Source organism: Anser brachyrhynchus (assembly GCF_964034855.1).
Source record: "Anser brachyrhynchus genome assembly, chromosome: 15".
Classification (NCBI taxonomy): Eukaryota; Metazoa; Chordata; class Aves; order Anseriformes; family Anatidae; genus Anser; species Anser brachyrhynchus.
Window position 1 is genome coordinate 14,901,689 of NC_137733.1, and position 15,991 is coordinate 14,917,679.

Consider the following 15,991-nt stretch of genomic DNA (forward strand, 5'->3'; position numbering starts at 1 on the left):
TCTTCCTCAGGATAATGGCACAAATCATTCAGCTGAGCACAACTCGTACTACTGCAGCCCGACTGAAACCCACAAAAAGGCAGTTACCAGCAATACTAGCACAATACAGTATGCCTCTGGCTCCGAGCAGCCACACACAGACTGAAGACTTGGGCTTCTGCAGAAGAAAGCAATATTCAGATGGACAGTGAGATGGATGATGCTTGCAACACAAAGATCAGATCTGAATACAAAAAAGTCCTCATTTGCAGCACGTTTGAGCCAAAACCCATCTAATTCCAGAGTCTGTCTTGGACAAAGGCCAGTAGCAGCACTTTCCAATGAAGACAGACTGCACAAAAGAAAACACTACTTCTATTTGAGACAGTTCAGGAGAGCTCTAAGAAGCTACCAGTAGATACCAGTAGAGCTTGAACAATTCCTGAGCACAGGGCGCTGCCACCCGCAGCAGACAACTAGCAGCCTCCCGCCAGTCAGCCAGAATCACGTCCTGAGAAGCAAAAAGAACAAAAGACTCCCCTCCTCCCCCCCACCAAAAACCACAAAACACCACTATGAAAAAGCCAAATACAAAAGACCTACTCTCTCATTCTTTCAAGCCAACCATTTAAGACAAACTAAGAATGACTCGTTTGTTATCTTTATTTTCCAATAGTACATTTAAACAACTTCTCAGGACTAACCTCCTCAGCCAGTTCGGCCATGCAGAGAACATTTCCTAGGTTACACAGATCACCTACGACAACACACACACGGGTCGCAGTTGTACTGTCGAGTAGAGAAGGGAAGTGGTAGAGGAGGAGGCAACTTGAGTTATGCAAAAGCACGTGGCGCAATGGCTACTACTGCAGGTGTGTCAGCAAAGGTCACTAACTAGGGTTCCTTGGTGGCACAGAAGTAGGAGGGGTGATTGTATACATACCGCTTCCAGCCCGTTTGTTTTTATTGGATAATATTTTATTACCTGCTAAGCATAACTGAACTAGACCCCCCTCCTGTGGCTATGAGGTGCAGTTGCAAGACTAATGCTACCTTCAGAGCTGCGTTTTCTCTCTTTGCTAATTAAGATGCTTGAAAATATGAGTTAGATACCAAAGCATGCACTCGGTCTTTTGTGAACACATCTTGTGGCCATGCATGATGAGAACTAGCCACAGGCCCTCTGAGAGTCTAAGATCAAGAGCACACAGTGTTCCTATATTTGATCAAAAGTCCTTCCCTGCAATAAATACAAATTAAAACCAGAAAGCTCAAGTGTTCTCTAAGCATCTCAGCTGACCACAGCCCATGCAATTAGTTCCAAGATGTGAAGAAGCTACTTCATTAAAAATCTGACTTAATTTCAACAGTATCTCAAGACACGCAGATGCCAGACCATATGCATTTATCAAACCATTACTTAAAAGCCCTTCCCCAAAACACTTTTGGTGAATGCTTTCTCTCAACTGATTCTACAGGTGGGAGCCTACTTTGAATTTTCAACAGCAATGAAGAGTTTAACAGCACAACTATCCACATCAGAAAATGAACCCCAGCAGCTCTCTTTCAAAGCATTTGCCTTCTTAGAAATCAGATTTAGTGTAATACATCATTTGAAAATAATACATAAATATATCTGCCATCCTTTTGATGTGTAGTATGGGTTTATTTTATCTACTTCAGGAAAAAAAAAATATAGCAGCTATTTGCCAAGTGTGTATATTAGTTTGCCATTCACCAGCTCTCAGCAGAACGTCCACACTCACTAACAGGAACCAGCGGTACCAAAGCTCAGGCACTGCAAAGTGAGCATTTCTGCTTCTTCTCAAGCTCCATGAAAGCATTCTGCATACCTTCTCCCCCAGCAAGTGAGCCCTTGGCGATGAAAGGCAAGCCATCCACATTTTTGTGTACGTGGCAGTTTGGGGTTAGTCATTTGCAATACTCGGAGTACTGCACATAATTGTAAACACTTCCACAACCCAGCTTTGTGCTCGAGCCCACAGCACAAGTCATCACGTATTTAACACTTCCACAGTACCAGAGCAGAAAATTGCAAAAGCAAGTTCAGCATTGAAATCACTGCAGGATTAACTAGGAAAAATAAAAGTTAAAAACCATAAACATCTTTAATTACAAGGCTAGTAAGGCAAGTTAGGAAAAAAAACAGATTTTGCTTTAGGTGTAAAAGTTGCCTTCAGATATGGAAGTCACTATGATAGGAAGCACAAGGTCTCAACGGTGAGCTACTAACACTATGGACCTATGCTGTGTTCACTATTAAATTGCTATTTTATATTTTAAAAACTTCATTTACCACCTAGAGAACGATCTGGGGATAGTTCTCTTCTACTAGAAAGCATACTGCTGTCACAGAGGCTCTGCTAGAATTAAGAGACCGGTTTTTAAATAAAAACCCCGGCAGTTCTGTACCTGCACTGGAAGCACAAATGGATTATTTTCAACCATGGGTGACCTCAATACATACAAGTTGCACATAGCAAGAGCCAGAAACGCTTAGCTCCCACTTCAGCACCCGAAAAAAGCTGGCAGGTTAGCAGTAGCAAGCAGCTCCTATTCAAGTGTTTAAGCAGGAAGCACTGGATGCTGAGCTTCTCACATTCTGCCTTGATGACAGGTGTATTTATGCCCGATAGTAGGAGATTTGCACTGACATGAAGTGTTTCAAAGGTGACTGAATAGTTAGAATCTTCAGATACATGAGAGCTACAGAAAAATAAAGAGACCATTGATTTAAGGAGTGAGCACTTGAAGGATCCAAAAGTTTTTGTTTGAAATAGTGAATAAAAACTAGATGCCATTCCAGCACCCAAATAAAATCCTGCTTTTTTAAGATAGCTGTATAGTACTCCATCGTTAAGAATTTTCTTTGGAAACAGAGAAATGATCTATAGCATGGCCTTCAGTTAGAACTGATTTCCACCACAGAAATATAGTATAGTAGCATGTTGAATACCTTCATGCTGATTGTATTAGAGCAAAACTTTAAATTTCTTTCAGTGGGAACAACTTCACATCCAGCATCCTCCAGAACACGCAGGTCTTCCAGATATCCTTGTTTAGGCCTAATAAATTTGATCCAAGAGCAAACATTATTAGGAAGTGTTTTGTACCAGAAACTTAAATTCATAAACAGCTATCATGTATAGATTCCCTATAGAGATTTCTGCTTTTCAGCAAAACCTCCTAACAAGGACTCATTAATATGCTTATCCTTTTGGGAAGAACATGGTTCTTATTTCATCATTTAAGAGACAGCAGCCAACTACACCAGGTATATGCAAATTATGCAGTAGAGATTTTTTTTTTTTACTTAAACTCCACCCCTTCTCCCCCCCACCATACAATATGGTAAATCTGCACTTTGAGCCAACTTTAAATACAGAATGAACCAGTAATTATCTTGTAAGCGAACCAATGCTAGTTTGTATTCTTCCCTGAATAACACTTTTTTTTCTGCAGAGGAGGAAAAAGAACTGCTACAGAAACACTGCAACATTCAAACCCTTTAAAACAAAAGGTAGATTATTTAATGCATTAACGATGTTAATCTGAAGATAAATAAATCCACAACAGACTTTTAAGTTTCTTTTGAGATTTCCTTTTTCTTTGCAGAGAATATTTCTGAAATTATACAGTACTGAGAGGGTGTTCTTTTATTTTCTCAATGTCCAGGTGAAAAGCAAAGCTCAGTTCTCTCTGCTCTCTTCATGGAACTCCTCAATGCCCTATTTCAGGCGTGATTCTCTTTAAGCTTTTACTTGAAAGCGGAGTGGTGAGCAACATTAATTTCAGGAATAACTGGATGGTTTGGTCCCTGAGTCATCTTCTTGAGAGCCCATACTCTGGAAGAGAAAGAGTTATTTCTTTAGAAACAGGTCTGAAGATTTACCTTTGAGACAGACATTTCTTTGAAGTTAACAGGTATGGAAATTAAGTGGATATGAAATAACATGCACTTCTTTTATTTTAAACATGATGTTTATGCACATTGCATTGATGTGTAACTGTTAACACTATAAGTACCAACATTCAGTGCAACAGACTCCCTGCACTCAATTTGTTACAAACTCTTACAAAACACTAGATCAATTACCTTCTGCACAAACTGAGGGTTCACAGTGATCTCTTGATCCATGGCTTTCAGTCGTTCATCAAGCTCTATACATTTCAGCATCTTAAAAAAAAACAGCAACATACTAAGCTGATTACTTTGTCCAGCTTGTACAAGATCTACAAGATATTTCATGGCTGTGCTACACAGAACCAGTAACATTTGCCATCACAAAACTTCAGTGTGAAAATCTTCTCTGCCCTCATCTCCCCAACGAAGCGTCATACCATTTTTTAATCCCTTATTTTGAACCACATCTTCCCAACAATCCTTTTTAAGGCCACTGACTGACAGCCCCATGAGGGTCAACCATCTCAACCTAGAGGCAGATTATTAACAGCCAGCAGAAGTGATCCTTGAAGTCTGAACCTAAATACCATCTTTCTAATCCAGTCAGTTCGAGGAACTTCACACCACCAACATTAAGCAGTCCTTCTACTAAAACGTCTTAAGGCATACAGAAGATAACAGGAAAGTCACTGACAGTAATTGGCTATCAACCTAAAACTTTTAAATACTGGTACTGTAAAGCAGTAATGATTCATAGCTCTCAATCTCTACATGTAAGTTACCTACACTGACATCTCCCAGCAGCTTTGTGATTACAGACTATGGTTCTTCAGTAGAAATTCCAGAAGTATTAATATCGTAAAGATTTACCTCCTGATCAATGTTATGAAGCATAGCTGGATTGTTATATTTTTCAGGATTATCGTGGAAACAGACCATACCATCTTTCTGATTAATACTTGCAAAGATTTCACCATCTTCTATCTGAAATGAGAAGGTTTAATATCAGGTATCAGTAAGAACAGAATTTCAGATAACTACACCTTGACTCCTTGTGGAATCATCTTCAACTTACCTGTTTTTTATCTCTTAACCTCCTGAATACAAAATGATGCACGCCTTATTTTAGGCAGAGAACATCTGACTTTGAGAACAGCCTAAACACCACAACAGACTGACAGTATTTCCTTCAACCTGATAAAGAACAATTCTTCAGCAATTCAGAACGTGCACTGCCAAACCAGATACTTTAAAAGGCTTTCATTGGATCATTTTTTAAATTACTACAGTTCTGTCAAGTAGCAAGTCTTACCATGTGGAGGACGTATTTTTCTGCTTCTTGGGGCCCCGACAACTGCACTCGACTTGCCATGTCTTGTAATGACAATGTTAAAAATGTCTGAAATTTAGAAAGTACCAAACCATTGAAACTAGATGGAAGAAACTCAGTTCTTACTGCAAAGATAATCTGTTATACCGCACACGTATGCAGACCAAACTGATGGAGTCATTATTCCATTTCTGCAATCCCTCCCGCCCCCAAGTTGTGACCATATCCAACCTCTTCCTCCACCTTTAAACATAAATAAGGTGACTGCCTATGTCTTGAATTTCCTTCAAGAGATGCATGCATTGCATTAATTCTGAATTCTCTACTGAAACTAACATTGTTTCACCTTGCCAAACAATAACTTTGCCCTGATCATCTTTAAGGATTAATCCGATCTCTTCAGCTGAAGGAGCACATCACTACACTGTTTCTGGATTTTCCTGTTACTTCAGACACTTCCAAAAGCTGTCCTATTCACTCATTCTTATCTAATGAAGTAAGATGTGAAGTTCAGGTTTCCTATTTTTGAAAAAGATGGAGGTCACGGGCAGTAGTGCTTACAACTCTTTTTTAACTACACATTAAATTCTTACAGACTAAGCTCCCCTCATTTACAGTAGAAAAACCACCGACTTAGATCAGGGTATTGCCAGAGGTTTCCATATGGTTTGGAAGCTCCAGTATAAGAAGGAAGCAGATAAGCAGATATATACCTGTAATTTAGATTAAAGAGCCTTCCAGAGCAGTATCCAAACCCCTCTGATAGACAGATGTATTGAACCGTCTTTTAAATAATGCATAAACAGCCAACAGAACTGGTTTTCTGTATAAAGCATCTTAAAGCCTCGATGCTACTTCACAGACATGAATCTGCTTTAGTTATTTCATTGTGACATTATTATATTATCATTTCGCTCTCATTTGAATAAGATACTCTCTTTAAGGAAAACTAAATAGCTCAATTTCTCAGCAAAATAAACAAAAAAACACGTATCTTACCTTGGTTAGCCTCTGAATATTCTTTTTGTAGAGAGACGACAAGCATTGCTTAACCAGCCCCATATTGTTATCCCTTGTGAATGTTTCACTGTGTTTGTTCACCAGATTTCGAAGCTCCGAGGGTTTATTGGTTGAATAAACTTGCGCTAATTCATGATAAGCATTGCTAAGAGGCTGCAATTAGAAAAATGAGAACTCTTCTTAAAGAACATGGTGTTCAACTGGCCTTACAAGTTCTATTCACTGCTTCAACATAAGTCAAACAGATATAAAAGTACATTTAAGTAAGCTCAAGTGCCTCTCAAAATACAGGTGATGCCCATACAAGTCTTCAGGGCAATAACAGATCCTCATACACTCAATCTGTTTTAGTGCAATGTAGACCTAGTATGCATCATTCAAGGACCTGTGTACGACTTGTTAATTTTAGTTATAGCAGAGCATGAAAAAGAACATTAGTTGACCATCAGATGAAGTACGCTGAGCTTTAGATTAGCAGAGTATCAACTATTCACTACTGACCCATTATATTTGTTCTAACCTCTAAGACACTGTCATCCTCGATCCCAATGAATCCCAGCACGGACAATACAGAACCAGAGGCCGAAGACAGGTTCACCTACGTTACTTTAAAATGGCAATTGTTTGACCTTGCATATTGAAGCTAGAAGATTTGGGGATTTTTATTTATTTATTTATTTTCAGTTTTGGTCATAAAACAACAAATTCAAACTTTTTAAAGCACATTATTTAGCTAGGACCACAACCGTTTCGACAGCATTTTTGTCTTCCATCCTACACCTATCGGAATGCTTAGTGACTCCAAACTTGAGCCTTTCTGGAAGGTTTAATTCATTACTATAAAGCTGGTGTTTTGGAATAAAAAATTTTACATTTTTTATTTCAGCTGTATGAAGTTGCAGGTTGAACCTTTTTACAACAGTGGCATTGCACACTGAAAGCCAAGTAAAACCTGAATCATCTTTGAGTTCTAAAGTAAAAGGTCAGTCAGGGGATGTGTAGTATCAGCAAAGAGAGTACGGATAATTACAGAGTCCTGTTCAACCCTACAGCGTGTACGAGATGTAAAAGTTGCCAGACAATCTTTAGCCATTGTAGACTAGAAAGAAAACAAGAAGTTGTACTCTAGCATATTGTGCATTATTTTGCATGATCTGCAACATTGAACACTACCATCAAATGAGGACAGAAAAATCCTTGCCAACGTGGTTTACAAATTCACCTGTTGTTCTATTATTTGACTGGTTTGCCAAGACTTACCTTAATGAATCTACCAACTATTTGGGAAGTATATTTTGGTAGCTGTTGAACTTTGCCAAGTAGTATCAAAGAAACTAGAATATACTTTTTATATGATTCCAACATAATATGACTGACTGCCATGGCTGGAGTAGTTATTGCCTAAGCAAGAGAAAAAGAAATAAATCAAGTTTAATATACTTACTGGTAGACAGCAGTAGTTATTGTATGAACCAAATCTCAATTTAAAGCTGCATGCAGAAAGGATAGAATGATATATTAAATTCACCTTTGAGTTTCAAAGCTTATCTAACTTCAGTCAAAGGTAATTATCAAAAGTGTTCTAAATAAGTAAGTTCTACACAAACTACTTTAAAACATATCAAGTTACAGTGATGCCTGCCTTGCTGTGATGCATAAAATCAAATTGAAACTTCTTTGCTTGGGATGCACCTAAATTTGCACTATAGATCACCTGTAGCTACATGTTACAATAAATGATTATACAGTTCCTGTGGAAACGAGATTTATACTGTAAATTAGTATTTTATTTTATAATTTGAAAAAGGATTTCATAAAGATATTACATCATTTCATCTCATATTTAAGCACACTGAAAGAGGATTGTGGAATAGGGAGAAGGGATTTTGGTTTACTCCAATGGTGTTACTCAACAACTCACCCTTGTCTACAGAAGAAACTGATGCAAAATAACAAAATGCTGCACATTTGACTTTTTTTTTTTTCCACTGAGTTTTCCCAATTTTGATATTTTCTTTCACAGAGAAAGTAAAGCAGCAAATACTGTAACAGGCTTGAAGTACAGCTTCCATCACAAAGTTAACAAAAGTCTTAGGAAGCAAAACCACTGAGCTTATTTTTCTTCAAAAATGCATAATTCTGAGTATCAGCTTTTAAACTGTCTCTATGCCAGCAGTAATAAGCAGGCATTTGAAAAATATTTATAGTGAGATAAATTTAACATCAACCTTTGAGTTGCATAGTTTTATGGTGTAAGAGTTACTCGGCTGTAAGCGACCTTCTTTAAAGAAAACATTTCTAAAGTCACTTTGTTTGCTACTTTACTTTGTACACTAAAGGGTACCACTTAGGCCAAACCCTTCATGAAACAGCTAATAGAATAAAAACTAACCCAGATCATTTTTTATGTACAGCTGTGATGCACACACATGCAAAAGCAGAGCCAACGCGAATGATGAACAGCAGGATAGATCTACTAACAGAACTGTATCCTAAAGGTTAAGAACAAAAATAATCAGGGCATGCTCGCACTTTATACTAGTACACAGCCTTCTTTTCTACCCTTCATGGTAATTCAAAGATAACATGGTGCTATTACACATGCCATTTTTGCCTTCTAATTCATCACAATTCAGACTTACCCTTTCAATTTAAAGTTACCTGTTCATAAAAGTAGAGTGCTCTTTCAAAGTTCTTTAGCCCAGTGTATATCATCCCACCATAGTAGTAGTAACATAAAAAGTGCTTTGCATCATATGCCCCATTCTCTTTACAAATATCCATCATGTCCACATCTAGATACGGGAGGGCAGGTTTAAAGCATTTTGCTAACAAACAGAGCTATAAGAAAACAGACCAAGTTTTCATAAATTAGCCATTGCAAATTCTCATCAGGAAGAAGTGAAAAACTACTAAATGAACTTAGTTTCAATAAATCTCACTCCTCCAAGAGCTAAGAAGCAGTGCATGTCAGTAATGGTATAATGCAGATGATTCGTTTTAAGGTGGCATTTGAAAAAACATTAACACTGATCGCAAACTGTTATAAGTTATCTGAATCCTAAAAAAAACTAGACCGACAAAGCTGCTTGCAACTCCAGGCCTTCCAGACTACTGTGCTGGCAGCACTAAATATTGCACTGAACATTCCCATCCAACTCTAAATCCCAGGAGCCAAGAACGAGACAGAAGTGCATATCCAGGCCAAAGACACCGAGACAAACATGCCTTTTGTCAAACTTGAGCAAACAGTATCTGGCCATTGCACTCACACTGCCTAAAAGAAGCTGTGCATGACTTTCAGCCCAGAGAGAAAGACTTTCAGAAGTCATGAACAAAACCAAAGAGCTGGGGGCACACACTGAACATTTAAAACAAGGAGAAAGGTGTTTTATTTCAGTATAGCACATTATTGACTACTGGAAAAGATGAAAAAAACCCGCAAACACCCAAACCCACAATCAAAAGCTATTTTTACACCGCAACATGTGAATACCCATTTCCTCAAAGGGTTACAGGCATTCTACAAGCTTTTACTCTCAGAATAAGCCCTTATGTTTCCCTTACCTGGCAGAGATCTGCATGTATTGAGGTCAGCTGGTTTGTGTTCATCTGCATCTTGTCTATGGCTTGTCTGAGAATGCTAATTCCTCGCAGGGGCTGTCAGAAATTACATCTCTTTCAGATAATTTCTCATAGATGGCAGCACATTGGATCTTATGTTGACACTTACAAATGAAAAATAACACTAATTGACAGGTTCCATTAAGTCGTAGTTAACTTGAGGTTCCCTTTTTGTAGGATACTGCAGTCTCTCAGAAAATAAAATTGATCTTGGCCACACAACTTCTGATAAACTAAATAATGTCATCAATTCTGCTCCACAAAGACTATCTCGTTGGGAATACATTTGTTTGCATTGATAACAAAGCCTTTTCTTGACCCCACAGCACTATCTAAATTCCCACTGAATAAGGAAAGGCAGGGCTCTCACTTTATTTCACTTAGACCACATTTGATCTCTACTTTCATTTCAAGCTAGGTTTCACTCAAAATGCCCTCAAAAAGTCAGTATCTTGGCCTTAAAACAAGTGTCCCTAACATTTTAAGGCATTTTGGTAAGAATGTTATATAACAGTGGTGAGAATAACACTGAAGCTAGTATCACTGACTCACCAGTGCTAATAATTTTTGCAGCTCTCTCCTACTCATGCATACATTGTCTGAAGAACACCCTTGGTACTAGTGATTTCCTGGCTTGTGTGTGAGAGAGCATGTTTCTAGGCAACTCTCCCCAAACTTTTAACATAAGTTTTCCTTAAAGAAATTTTAAAATCTCACTTTAGGTTCATTACCTCCTAGTAGCCTTAACACATCAGGAGCTGCACAAAAATATTTAGCATTAAGTGAGTAATGCCCCTTTTAAGAACTTGGATATGTGGGTAGCTTAGTTGTACTAGATGATGCTTGCTCACCTGTTTTCTCTCCACAAGGGCATTTGTTAACTGGTGGCACAGGCCAGCAACTAAACACAGCAAAAACCAAACAAACAGAAAAAAAAAGTCAGTGAAACAAGGAAATCAGTAAAGCCAAACTATACCAAAATATATAAGCTTTGAGATTTTATAGAAAGCTCTTTAACTTACAAGTGTCTGTTGCATATCTAATGTGCTCCCCATTGCAAGTGCTGATAAAAAGCTGCACCTGTGAGAATAACGTTTCGAAGTCAGGGATGCTGGGCATAGAAAACTTCACAAACCTAAAACAAGACAAAAGAAAAGTTTAACATTTAAAGCTTTTTGTTTATTAGCCTCCAAATGTTCAGCGCTGTCTCTGCAGATGCACGTAGCTGCTTGCAAGCAAGCCCAAAGTGTTTATGACAGATGGCATACGATTTCCCCCGGAGCTGCACGATTCTCAAATGTACCCTTTCAGTGCATACTCCTATCAGGAATCTAGTGTGAATTACAATTTTGAACAAACCATTGCAAACAAAGACCATTTCACCTGGTACAATGACTACAACCATAATAGAAAGAGTAGCTAACAATCAATTTGAATACTAAACCACACAACTCCTCTGGACACTTTACCTATCCTGCAGCCACCTCCTGCTTGACTGTGCTACAGCTTTCTTAACCATTACATTATTAGACTTCTATCTCCTGATAAGAGCTCCTTCTCTTCCCTTTCAGTTTCTCTCCATCTCTGCTGGTTCCTTAGCACCCTGCGGGCTGCAGACTCACACACTGCTTCTCCTGTAAGACGAGTTATGATTACGCTCATCTGCATGCAATGAGAACTCTAGCTATGCACCCTAGAAATGTCACCAAAAAACAAACAAACCTATTTAACGCTGTTGGAAGGCATCCAACCCTGCCCTTACTTGAGTTGCTCTACACTATAACAGGCAGTTCAAGCCTACCTAGATCATGAACTGCCATTCCCCACCGGGGTTACAACTGTCCTTTCCTGTCTCTTCACAAAGTCTTACTTTGTGAGTTTCCCACGCCAGTTTCAACCAGGAACACTTTCCTATATGCTTCACTGATCATCTCTTCAAATAATACATTATACATCTTCTTTCTTACAGTTACTTTCCTTTCTTCACCTCGGATGCCCTGATTTTTGTGAATTCAAGAACACATTTTTATGAAATGCTAATGAAGTTAATATTAAGTTTAGTATCTCTAAGCAAAACAGTCATTTTGCTTCAAAGGGGTAACAGAACGAGTACATGATTTCTGATCTGCCCTTTAAAAGAGCATTTTAAAATATACCTGCAGACACTTCACTTGCATTTAGGTACAACTGGAAATGACAGTTTGAACTTCATGGCCAAACCTCAGAAAAAAAAAAACAAAATAAAACACCACCAAAACAAAACCAAACCCCCTCAGTATCACCAAGGCAATCCAAGTGGTATCTTAAACTACAGACAGCAGCAAGACCCTCAGTGCTGCCTGCACACAAATACCAAGAATGATGATAAGAACCCCTCTGTCACTAGGGAAAAACACCAAAAAACCACGTTGCTTAACGCTCACAGCTTGGCTTACGAATGTCCTGGCAACCAAATTTTACAAGCCAGGTTTGTATCTTTTTGTTGAACAGGTAGGGAGAAATCCTTACACAGCCATAAGCAAGAGAAATAGATACAGCCTTAAGGAAAACAAACCTTCCATATCACCTTTTGGCAGCGATGGCATTTTACAGGCTCCATTTTTTTTTTTCCTATCAAAAACACAAACTGCTGTGACATTTCTTCTAATAAAACGTATGTGACCAAAGGAAACTCAGCTCCATGCTAAGAAATGCAGATTGAAAGTATTTGTGTCTAAAGGAAAAACGTTTGGTCGTTAATTCAACATGTTGTCAGAGTTTTGGTACTAGAATAGTTAATCAAAAGGAAGCAACACTTACAAGACAGCAAGAACTCCTAGCGAGTGTTCCTGCACATCCAGGGCACCGAGCACTGTATCCAGGTGGGAGAGGTTTTTTGCTAGCAGTTCTCCACTTTTATTGATCAGCTCACAAAGCTGGGTCATTTGCCCTGAAATACAAAACATCCTTGTCAGACTCCAGTTAGGAAAACACTCACGCGTTCCCCTATTTCATCACACCTTGCTTCCCTTTGTAATCTGAGGAAAAGGCAGCATCACCCAGAGAATTTACCTTTCTGCACTATGACAAGCACAAGTTTTCAACAAGCGAGGTACCTACGCACAGTAAGTTTTTCCTAAGGTGACAGCGAATTTTCTGGCTCCTGGCACTGCAAAGAGGGGACCTCCCTCTGGCATTATGATGAACTGCTTTCAAAACCTTTTTTCTTTTTTTTTTTTTTCCCTTCAGAACTACCAGAATTAGAACTAGGTCTTTCTGAGGCATGGTACTGTTTCAGGGCTCAACCCTCGCAGATTGGAGAGAAAAAGCAGAAGTTCTTTCGCCCTTACTAAAGTCTTCATAAACAGAAATAGTGCCCCCATTCATAAAGATTAACACTATTCTCAAATCCCCAGCCTTTGCCTTTGAAAAAAACAAAACCTGGGAAGCCTTCGCAATAAAATGTTAACTTTAAAGTAATAGAGGGATCAAAAGGTCTAATGTAGGCCCAGAGCCCGGGAACCCCATAAGCCCACCCCAAAAACAGCCCTCTACATACAAAAAACTCCAGGTGTCAGCATGGAAAGAAACAGGCCTTATAAAACTCCGTGATTTGGTAACGCTATTGAAGCACTGCAAAACCTTACTTCTGATGCCCTCCTTAACAGAGGAATTCTGCTGCCATCATCGCGCACCCCCTCTCCCCCTTCCCCCCCCCCCCCCCCAAAAAATCACAACCGACCAGCCCCACAGGAGGCCTGACTAGGCGTCCCTTTATGCCATCTCCTGTGCAGCTGCACGCTGACAGCCAAGGACCAGCACCACCACGAGCACACGTGCTTCTCCTGGAGGCTCGCGTGAGCTCCAGCAGCCTGTGATGCCTGGGTTTACTTTTTGACAGAGAGCATCTACCTGGCTAGTAATTCCACAACAAACGGCTTCCCCTTTAACCTTCTACACCCACAAAACCTTATAGTAAAAAGTCCCCCAGCTACGTTAAACGCATACAAAGAGCTGTCATCTTCTGCCTGTTACACGCTCGCGTCTTGCGGGTACAAACTGTCCCTTGCACCTGCTATCCCCAGTAAAAGCACTACACATTTAATAAGTCAAACCAAAGCATGAGAGAATTTGAGCTCCACCCAGAAGTAACTGCCAGAGAGAAAGCCTGAGGCCACAGAGGGAAGCATCAGTTTTTGATCACTCCCAGGGGATGAAGACCCAATGCAGGGAACACGTTTTAGGGGAGCATCAGCACAAGAAGTAGGGAACACCGTGCCCAAGCGCAGGCAAAGTTTGGCAACGAATCTGAGAAGGTGTAAGCGGGGCTATTGAAACGTTCTGGGGGCATTTTGGTTCTGGGAACTCCGAGGCTCTCTCAGCCCCGCTCTCACCCTCTCCCACACTAATCCTCAGCGGCGCAGACCTTCGGAGCCTCAGCAACGGGAGGCGGGACCGCCCTGCCCGTGCCCCCTTTCCCTCCAGGATCCAGCACCCCCAAAGCCCTCAGAGGCGTCCCCCCCCCGGCCCCACGCTCCCCGGTACGGCCTCCCCGAGCCCCCCACTCCCCACAGTCACCGGGAAGCCCCGGGAAGGAGGGGGGGGGGGGCACAGCTCATCCCTCCCTAACCCCCCAACCCCCGTCCCCTCCCAGCAGCCCCTCAGAGCCCTCCCGGCGCCTCCCCAGCGGGCGACCGAGGCACAACCGTGACAGGGCCAGGCCCGGGCCCGCCCCCAACCGGCGGAGCAGGGCCCGGGGAAGGGGGGGGGGGGCTCCGCCGGCCGCCGCCGCCCCCTCGCGTCCCCTCCCCGAGGCCGGTGGGACCCGGTGGGGCCCGTGGGGGCCCGGTGGCCGCGGTCACCTTGGGCCGAGAGCTGCCGCACGCTGTTGACGAACTGCTCCAGCGCCGACGCCATCTTGGCGGCTGGCGGCGCGGCCGCGCGCGCTGCGGGCGGGGCGGGGCCGCCGGTGAGGGGGGGGGAGAGAAGGGGGGGAGGAGGGAAATAGAGCGGAGGTGACGCCTCTCCCAGCCAATCGGGTGCCGCCGCGGGCCCCTCGCCCCGCCCGCCGGTGCCGCGCGTCATTTCCGCCGCCTAGGGAGCGGGGGAGCCGCTCCCCCCCGCCCGCCGCGGTTGCCGGGGTAACCGGCGGCAGGCCGGAAGCGCCGCCCCCCGGGAGCGGGAGGCCATCTTAGCGCGAGAAGCCGTGACTCAGCAGGGCCGCGGGGTGACGTCACGGTGGCGTCACGGTGGCGTCACGCGTGGGGCCTGGGGCTGCTGCAGGGCCCTCCCCTGGGCCTGTACGTGGAAACCTTTTGCCTGTCGTGAAAGGCGCCTGTGTTCTGCCACTGCACTGTCAGGGAAATAAAGCACGAAGTCCCGTTCCTTGCACTGAATCACGGAATCATCACAGAATCATCACAGAATTATCACAGAATTATCACAGCATTATCACAGCATCAAGGTTTTTAAAAGATCTCCAAGATCATCTGGTCCAACCATCCCCCTACCACCAATGTCACCCACTAAATCATGTCCCTAAGCACCACGTCCAACCTCTCCTTGAACGCCCCCAGGGACGGTGCTGGTTCCTGTGAAGTAAGAATACAGCCTTGAAACTTCACGTTTTCCCTCCCAAACTCACGTTTATTTTACTGTTAGATGCACCCTGGCTGTCAGGAATTCTGTTCCTGCATTCACTCTCACTTTCAGTATTCACTCCCTGACCTTCACCAAGCCACTTGCTCTCCGCAACCCGTTTGCCCTTGACGTGAAACAAGAACAACATACTCCATGGAAAACATTCTGGAAACGAAAGATTAACTATTCTGGATCCGCTAAGTCGTGTCGTTGCTGTCAGCCAAAATCTCTTCCTCCCCAGCTCAGCGGTAGCCTAATGCTGTTAGTCACACTCTCGATGCCTCCCGGCCCTTTAGCAGCTTAAATCCCCAAAGTGCTTTTTGGACCACGGTGATGTTTGGTCCTGTGTCAGAATATTCAGCCCTTTACGCATGCTGTTGCTGTGTCAGCACTTGGTCGTGACACCTCGAGTCCCTGTCTCCATGGCCACTTTTGTAAATGTTTCCCATCACTGAAGAGTTGTGGGTCCACTGAAGAGCTCTGGGTCCATCTGG

The 15,991-nt window shown here is 42.1% G+C and overlaps 1 protein-coding gene across 2 annotated transcripts; it reads right to left on the reverse strand.

The window, feature by feature from the left end:
- Window positions 1-3,585: 3,585 nt before the first annotated feature.
- On the reverse strand, window positions 3,586-14,876 carry COPS3 (COP9 signalosome subunit 3). Of its 2 annotated transcripts, XM_080557476.1 has the most exons (12): window positions 14,720-14,876; window positions 12,678-12,807; window positions 10,901-11,013; window positions 10,730-10,779; window positions 9,822-9,914; window positions 8,916-9,095; window positions 7,515-7,655; window positions 6,234-6,407; window positions 5,217-5,303; window positions 4,775-4,888; window positions 4,097-4,177; window positions 3,586-3,845 (listed from the first exon to the last, which is right to left on the reverse strand). In XM_080557476.1, the coding sequence occupies exons 1-12, from the start codon at window positions 14,772-14,774 to the stop codon at window positions 3,792-3,794; spliced, it is 1,272 nt and encodes a 423-aa protein (XP_080413602.1). In that variant the 5' UTR covers window positions 14,775-14,876; the 3' UTR covers window positions 3,586-3,791. The 2 variants fall into 2 exon arrangements, with proteins under 2 accessions (XP_080413602.1, XP_080413603.1); XM_080557477.1 differs by lacking the exons at window positions 10,901-11,013; window positions 12,678-12,807; window positions 14,720-14,876 and having other exon boundaries at window positions 9,822-9,982; window positions 10,730-10,756.
- Between the last annotated feature and the right edge of the window lie 1,115 nt (window positions 14,877-15,991).

What these genes read in the sequence shown, in the direction of transcription:
- COPS3 (XM_080557476.1), bottom strand. Translation starts at nt 14,774, where the DNA reads ATGGCGTCGGCGCTGGAGCAGTTCGTCAACAGCGTGCGGCAGCTCTCG. An exon ending in CCCTTGTGGAGAGAAAACAG is followed by an intron (nt 9,915 to 10,729) that starts GTGAGCAAGCAT and finishes AATTTCTGACAG; the next exon opens with CCCCTGCGAGGAATTAGCAT. An exon ending in TTCATAACATTGATCAGGAG is followed by an intron (nt 4,178 to 4,774) that starts GTAAATCTTTAC and finishes TTTTTTTTTAAG; the next exon opens with ATGCTGAAATGTATAGAGCT.